The sequence below is a fragment of the Syngnathoides biaculeatus genome, chromosome 23 (genome assembly GCF_019802595.1).
Source record: "Syngnathoides biaculeatus isolate LvHL_M chromosome 23, ASM1980259v1, whole genome shotgun sequence".
Taxonomy (NCBI): Eukaryota; Metazoa; Chordata; class Actinopteri; order Syngnathiformes; family Syngnathidae; genus Syngnathoides; species Syngnathoides biaculeatus.
The window spans coordinates 14,320,296-14,328,264 of record NC_084662.1 but is presented as its reverse complement, the minus strand read 5'-3'; the positions used below and the strand labels follow the sequence as shown (position 1 = coordinate 14,328,264).

General features: G+C 41.2%; 2 protein-coding genes and 3 non-coding genes across 5 annotated transcripts; all 5 read left to right on the top strand.

The window, feature by feature from the left end:
• The first annotated feature begins 28 nt into the window (after window positions 1–28).
• On the top strand, window positions 29–1,793 carry zgc:153284 (uncharacterized protein LOC751696 homolog). Its single transcript, XM_061812577.1, has 3 exons — window positions 29–209; window positions 268–435; window positions 1,598–1,793. The coding sequence occupies exons 1-3, from the start codon at window positions 165–167 to the stop codon at window positions 1,658–1,660; spliced, it is 276 nt and encodes a 91-aa protein (XP_061668561.1). The 5' UTR covers window positions 29–164; the 3' UTR covers window positions 1,661–1,793.
• Window positions 1,794–2,643: 850 nt separating this feature from the next.
• Window positions 2,644–7,812, top strand: rps12 (ribosomal protein S12). Its single transcript, XM_061811486.1, has 6 exons — window positions 2,644–2,735; window positions 2,861–2,907; window positions 4,741–4,857; window positions 5,664–5,766; window positions 5,977–6,078; window positions 7,720–7,812. Exons 2-6 carry the CDS (start codon window positions 2,894–2,896, stop codon window positions 7,780–7,782), a joined length of 399 nt encoding a protein of 132 aa, XP_061667470.1. The 5' UTR covers window positions 2,644–2,735; window positions 2,861–2,893; the 3' UTR covers window positions 7,783–7,812.
• Window positions 4,557–4,633, top strand: LOC133497079 (small nucleolar RNA SNORD101). The gene has a single exon (XR_009793934.1). It is a non-coding gene; the product is annotated as a small nucleolar RNA SNORD101 (small nucleolar RNA).
• Window positions 5,503–5,585, top strand: LOC133497058 (small nucleolar RNA SNORD100). Its single transcript, XR_009793926.1, has one exon. It is a non-coding gene; the product is annotated as a small nucleolar RNA SNORD100 (small nucleolar RNA).
• On the top strand, window positions 5,818–5,901 carry LOC133497059 (small nucleolar RNA SNORD100). The gene has a single exon (XR_009793927.1). It is a non-coding gene; the product is annotated as a small nucleolar RNA SNORD100 (small nucleolar RNA).
• Window positions 7,813–7,969: the final 157 nt, after the last annotated feature.

Genomic DNA, 7,969 nt, shown 5'->3' with positions numbered 1-7,969 from the left:
TGTGTCTGCCAACAAGCCGCAACTGGAAAGTGGGTGCGACCGTGCTCACAGGTTTATCATGTCCAAACCTGTTTACCTTGTGTGCGTTCTCACATGCACACACTTTTCGCTCACACTCTGCTACTGAACGTCTCAGTTTTGTTGTTGTTGTTAAACTCGCAGTCATGTCAGTCAAGGTGTTCTACTCCAGTGTGAGCGGCTCCAATTCGGTACGGTATTTTTCCCCAATGTCCAATTAAAAAAAATACTAATAATGTTTTACTCCAGTTAAGGAATCACCAGTTAAGAATCTTCGATGTCCTCGAGTCCAAGAAGATCCCCTTTGAGAAGATGGACATTGCCCAGGATCCTGCATATAAGGATTTAATGAGGAAGATTGCAGGGAACCCGACCGCGCTCCCCCCACAAATATGCAACGGCGACACATACTGCGGGGTAAGGTTATTTTATTTTATTTTATTTTATTTTATTACCATCTGCATGTCCTCTCTGCTAGTAACAGGTGTGTTAATACTGAAATCAATATTTGAACTCTTAACAAAACTGGGGTAAACTTGGGAGACCACAACACACCTTAAGATGTTCTCTGGCCCGTTCAGGCATTTTATTGACTATGTGGTAGAAATGTCGATGGCAAAAGAAGAGCCGCTCCCGAATCCATACACGCATTTACATTCCATATTTCAAAATGACAATCTTCCATTTGACAACCCTCCGACGTCTTCTACTAATCTAAGGGACTCAGTAAGATGCAGCAATATTAGTCATTTTTTTGTGGATGGTAAAGAATATTCACTTGTGAGTTTTATTGGACAGGTATTTTTTTTAATCTATGTATTTTGTTCCAGGCGGCACGGTGGCGCAGGTGGAAAGCCTCAGAGTTCTGAGGTCCCGGGTTCAATCCCAGCCCTCCCTGTGTGGAGTTTGCATGTTCTCCCCGTGCCTGCGTGGGTTTTCTCTGGTCACTCCGGTTTCCTCCTACATCCCAAAAACATGCAACAATATTATTTGGACACTCTAAATTGCCCTTCGAGTCACTGATGGTGTAGTCGTACACAGGCCTGCTTTTTGTGCGGGCAGAGTAGAATCGATTCCTGCTCAGTGATGGTGTCGATATCTGCCCTGCGACTGACTGGCAACCAGTTCAGGGTGTAATCCGCCTATCGCCCGAAGCTAGCTGGGATAGGCTCCAGTTTTCCCGCAACCTTTGTGAGAATAAGCGGCTTGGATAATGACATGAGATGACAAATTGCCCTTAGGTGTGATTGTGAGTGCGACTGTTTTTCTCTATGTGCCCTGCGATTGTCTGGAAACCAGTTCAGGGTGTGCCCCGCCTCCTGTCCGCCGACAATTTGATGTGTTTTGCCCAATGACCTCCCCATACTCTCTGAAATTAAGTCATCCTAATAAATATAAAATATGATGGTACAAATGAATGCATCATCTGTCATAAACATGTTATAATAAACACCCGTACGATCTAAATGAGAGACTCTTAATATTATTATTACGCATGTGTGTAAATAATGAACACTGTGACTCTGCCTTTTGTCAAACCATACATTTAATGTACATGTCATATTTTTTTCCCATTTAGGACTTTCAGGCATTCGATGAAGCAATTGAGAATGAACAATTGGAGGCCTTTCTCAAACTCTGAGAGGAGTTGTGACAGAGACACACAGGACTCCTCCACAACATACGTCTGCCCAAAAATGTATTGAATTATGTACTGTATTTCCTTTTAGTTAGATACTTTTTTTTTAAAGAACACAAATCAATAAACATGAATTAAGAAGGACTTCACCCCCTGTCTGCTTACTCCAAATCTTGTTTCACAGGTATCTTAAAGGAGCTTTTTCACAATAATAAAATCCCTATCATGCATTTGTCAAAATAACCAAAAGATCAAGAATTAAAAAAAAATAAGCTTTGCAGCATTTCCAAATTGGCTCATTTTCTGAGCTGGTCTGTCTTGTGCAATATGCCAGCCAAACATCCCATAAAGGTATTGCAGTAGTACCTTGACAAACAAGTTTCATCATTCTGTGACCAAGTTTGTGGCTCAGTATACTTGTACAGCATATCAAATCAATTTTCCCCATTGGAATTAATTGAAATTGTTTTAATCCATTCTGTCCTTTTGGAAAAAAAAATAGTTGCATTTAAACAAAATAAGTCTTATAGTCAAAAACTCCACAACTAAAATAAAAATAATTTAATAATTTAGTCCATTCTCTCTTGAAAAAAATTGTGACCTATTTTAAAACAAAGCAGTGTATTGCGGTTTATAACATTTTAATAATGATGTTTTATTACTAGTATTAAGTAATCTGCAAGTTTAGTTACAGGTTTCCACAAAGTTACACTATTCCATCTGATTTAAAAATTATATTCTTGATATATTTAACAAAGTAAAGTTGGAAATGTAGACAAAGATTCACACTTTAGGTAAGCTTCATTCGATTTGCATGAAATAGTCAACACAAACAGCCAGCAAAGAGAACAACGTGTTATACTATATTAAAATTAGTGTATTATGAATAAAAAACGTAAATATTTTCTCGTTATGTCAAACAATGAAAAGTCGCTGAATTAGTTTTATATTCAGAAATCTAATATGGAATTAAACGGGCAGTATTAAGGCGCTGTCAGTTGAGGGGGCCTTCCTTGCTGTTAAAACTGTGTCGCGCACTTATGACGTCCTCTTTATCGCTACCCGAGAGGAGGCTAGGGTATGTCTACTCACTTGCTAGCCACAATCCATTCAAATTCTCTACCATCCTGCTTTGATACACGGTCAAAGCAACTAATCGCCGATGGGAAGTAACTGTTATTTGTTGTTTGTGCTTTAATACAGAAGTTTAGGTCCGCCGTCCATCCCTAATCAACAATGGCCGAGGAAGGGTAAGCGGATCGTCGCTCTCATGTGGAATCTATGAACTCAGCCAACATGCGATGTAATAAATATATTTCTGTATTTTAGCTCCTTCCACCTTATAGCTATTGCTTCACTGTATTAGTTTTTTATGCTACTTTTTAAATGAAGTTTTCGTCGTGAGTGGTACCGCGTCACAAACATTAATTGACAACTAATCCTGATTTATGGCAATGTCTACGTTTATAGCGCTATTATTTATATGTAGGGAGTGTAAAAGGATGGAAAAATGCCACTACTCACTTTCCTGCACACCGTTTTAGTATCTTTTTCACCGGGTGCTAATGCACAATCGTATTTCAGAAATTGTCAGCCCCCGTTGTAGGATACAATAAAGTCCCACCTGCATTAGAAAATCAGCGATATAGACAAGGCTTTAAGCACCTTTTTAATAAAGGTACAAGCCGAAAGAAAAAGATTCCTCGGTGCCTCTTATTACTGTAGCTTAATGTCCCACCATGATTCTCATATGAGCCTGTGTTTTTTTTTTAATCATAAGCAAATCCTTTCTCTATACTTTGGTCATTCCATTGCACTTGTAGTGGTTAATCTTGGTCTTATCAGTCCAGTAAACTTTGTTCCAAAACTTTTGGTTCATCTCTGTCCTTCTTTGCAAAACCAAAACTGACCTTCTTATTGGTTTTTCTGATGTGCGTTTTTATCTTGTGGTGTGGCCTGTATCAGGGATGAGAATTCTCCGCCGATCGGCGGATTTCCGACTTTTTCAGACCAAAATGACCATTCTCGAGATAAGCGCAAATCCGTTGAGAAATTTTTTTTTGGGGGGGGGGGTGCTCCGAGCTGCAAGTTCAGCTTAGTGCTAGCACAAGCATGACTATCATGTCCCGTTCTCATTTGCTTGGTAGTGTAAATATTTGCATTTTCGACATAAACATTTAAACTTGTTTGCGGCAGAGTACTTGATTGGACAACAGTTATACAGTATAACGATCCAATCATGTTAGTGGTTAATCGAGTTTCACCATTACCATGTGCATGTGTTCTCGGTTCTCAGAAATCGCGGTGTAACTTGTTAGTTAGCCAAGTAATGGTGCGTGGGACTTAGCGCAAACTGAGCGACGTTGTGTTCAAGGTTTTACGATGGCGAAAGTGTTAGAAAAAAAGGATGAAGATCGTGCATGGGCAATTGACAAGGATGCTGGAATCAAAAACTGTTTCAGACGGGCATGCTTGAAAAAAGTGTAACCGTGCAGATAGGACCGAAAACGGTATCAACATGTCTAACCGAACATATACAAAAAGTGGACATTCCCGGCAAAGTGCTGTGCACTCTGTGTTCCGATAGGAGCAAAAAATATCCAGGATGAAAATTAACCCTGTAAACAGCCCGCATCAATATTCACACAGTATATCCTTTGGGAAACACACTTGCTGTAGTCAGGCACCTTGCAAATTATGCTGCTTGTCTTCAGGATACCTTGGTACTATACTGAAGGTGTGCAACCCTTAAATTCAGACTTGCCTTTATACTTTAAAACCCATTAATTGCCAAAACATTAAACGTGGGTGCGAACTATGAGTCGCTTTATAGCGGGGGAATGCTCCTAATCTTCTAAAAAATGTTAATATTAACCATCTCTTCAGCTGAGCACTACATGCTTGAATGATGACTTTTAATCTTTTGTCGGATACCCCTGCACTCTTCAATGAGTGATAAAACCTGTTCTGACAAGCTGGAAGCTCACTGCAGACTAAAATGTTTTGTATTTTATTTTTGTTAATGTTGTTTCCCACCACCCAATACCCCCCCCTTTTTTTTTTTTTTTTTTTTTTTTGGACAGCGTTGCCGCCGGAGGTGTGATGGATGTCAACACTGCGCTCCCCGAAGTGCTGAAGACCGCACTCATCAATGACGGCCTTGCCCGTGGTATCCGGGAGGCTGCCAAAGCCCTTGACAAGTATGTTGCAACAGGTTAACAAATCTACTGGTACCTTGACCTACAAGTGCTCCCACCTCCTGAATTTTTCGAGCCACCAGCAGCCACTTTGTGGTCTCCCCCCCCCACACCACCACCAACTGTCATTGTGAGCCAAAATTTGAGTTGTCTTGAGCTTTCTTATAATTTTTTGGCCCTAAGTAAGTTAGTGGTGAGGTGAAGCAGGTGTACCTAATACAAAAGACGGTACGAAAAGCCATAGATGGCCTCACCAAACTTATATTTTGCAGTAGTTAGAAACCTTTAAATAGGACAAAAGTAGTGCAATCTCAGTGAATAACAATACTCACAAGCATATATATATTTTTCTCTGAAGAAAACTAACTGCAATTTGCATGCACTTGTATTAATACACATTTATTATGCTATAACTGGTGGCAATGATCTGCACACTGCAAGGACCAGCGCAGTAGTATCAATTCAGTAAAACGTGCTGCAAAAACTCATGCTCTTTAAAGTCTCTTCCAGTGTATATATATTTTTTACATTACAGCACTAGAGAGTACATTATTAAAAATGCTTACAGAGTGTTGATGGATTTGCGTTGCGAGCGTGGTCAAAATTCAACGCGTAGGTCAAGGTGTCAGTATTTTTTTGAAGTCTGCATGTATCAGTGATGATATCTTGGCTCCCTCTACTGAACACCCTGAGGATAAAAGCCACTGTTACCCAATTCTGTCTGAGATGTTATGTTTAAAACATAGATTTGGATGTTTAGCATTTTAATTTCATGAGGAGAATTCTCATAACTCTTGAATTTAATTTAGGCGCCAGGCCCACCTGTGCGTCCTCGCCGCCAACTGCGACGAGCCCTTGTACGTCAGGCTAGTGGAGGCGCTTTGCGCTGAGCATCAGATCAACTTGATTAAGGTGAGGCAGCGTCTTGCTTGCTGCTCTGGTTTTGCTTTTGAGCCCCTTGGCTGCATCACTGATGATAATCTGGCTCCCTCTTCTGAAATCCATGACGATGTTTGCCACTGTTACCCAATTTGTGTCTGAGATGCAGCCAAGTTGCTGGTCCTAATGTTCTATTTCACTTGTTGGCGACACAAGTTACAACATGCGGGTTCTGTCTCGCAGGTTGATGACAACAAGAAGCTTGGCGAGTGGGTCGGTCTGTGCAAGATTGACCGAGAGGGCAAACCCCGTAAGGTGGTGGGGTGCAGCTGTGTTGTTGTCAAGGTAATGGCATGCACTGGGCACCGACTTCTTGTTACTATAAATTATCTTTTTTTGTTTTAAGTCTTTAAAAAATGTTGTTCTGCTAAAATGGGAGGGGTTCTATTGCCGGAGTAATTTATTTAATATGTTTGAAAACTTTCTTTTCCTCTCCTGTATCTTTTTGACCATATGTTGATCCCATAAAACTGAAGTAGCTGTGCGGGACTTAATATTAGCCGAAAATTGGGGCGCATCTACTGAATAAATTCACCAGTCTACAATACAAGACAAACACGAGAACAGCTTTTTATTTACAAAATGCAGAAAATAGGGCATCTTAAAGCAGGGTATGGTGCTGCTTGTATTTTTCTGTTTCATTGAGGGTCATTCATTCAGTTTTGGCCTTAAAAATGATTGTTTTAAGATGTAATCTCAAGTGTGTATATGCACTGAAATATTTTACTCACTTATGTGGGTGCTATTAGTTCACCACGAATCTATTTTGTTTTATGAATGGAAACAGGTGGATGCTTGTCCAAAACGGTACAAATTGGATCTTCTACCTCTTATGGGAGAGCTTCTCATGACAGCACTATAACTATCTGATATAGATTGTGACAGAAGAGTATCTGCTAGGATGAATGGCAAAGTTTATAAAACAGTGGTGAGGCCGGCCGTGATGTACGGATTAGAGACGGTGGAACTGAAGAGACAACAGGAAGCAGAAATGAAGACGCTGAGGTTCTCGCTCGGTGTGAACAGGTTGGATAGGCTTAGAAATGAGCTCATTAGAGGGATGGCCAAAGTTGGATGTTTTGGAGACAAGGTTAGAGACGGCAGACTTCGATGCTTTGGACATGTGCGGAGGCGAGAGAGTGAGTATATCGGTAGAAGGATGCTGAGGATGGAGCTGCCAGGCAAAAGAGCGAGAGGAAGCCCAAAGAAAAGGTTGATGGATGTTGTGAGAGAAGGCATGAGGACCGTGGGTGTTAGAGAGGAAGCTGCACTAGATGGGCTTAGATGGAAAACCGTGACACGATGTGGCGACCCCCTAATGGGACAAGCCGAAAGAAAAAGAAGATAAGTCTCTGACATATATGAACAAATAAACATTTGTATCAAATACTTTTTTGTACCAGTTAATTGAAATTGGGGCAGCATGGTAGCGCAATTGATCAGGGCGTTGGCCTCACAGTTATGAGGACCGGAGTTCAGATCCCACACCCCGCCTGTGTGGAGTTTGCATGTTTTTTCTTTGCCTGTGTGGGCTTTCTCTGGGCACTCCGGTTTCAACCAGTTCATTGTGTACCCTGCCTCCTGTCAGATGATAGCTGGCATACGCTGTAGTTGTGAATTATAACAATTACCACCACATATATGTCGAGCTTCTTGTGCCAGTCAAGTCTAGCTGTTGTGGCCCTGCCATGCCATGCAGCTTTGTTTCACTGGCTAGAAAGACCGCCACAGTACACGAGCCCCATTATCTGAAATGTGGTGACTGGGGTCCCTGAAAATGGCAACAACCTGTGGGCAAATGATGCCTACATAGCTCTGAAGCCTTCGTTTGAACCTGGGTGCCCACTTGTTCCTACCCCCTGGACCTACACTGGCGGCTACTACAAATCTTAACTTGGACTTTTTTTTTTTGAATTCCCACTACAGGACTATGGCAAGGAGTCTCAAGCCAAGGATGTCATTGAGGAATACTTCAAAGCCAAGAAGTAAAAGATGACAATAAAAGTTTGAAACTGAAAACCTTGTTGTGTGCTTCTTAAAACTATGCTTTAATACTCGTGTAACATGTAAAAAGTTGCGTGGTGATAGCTGCGGAGATCATTTCGTGATTGGTCCTTTTTAGTCATACTGTTGTGTACTTACCATTCCTCCCACCTCTACATACCGCGTTGCCATC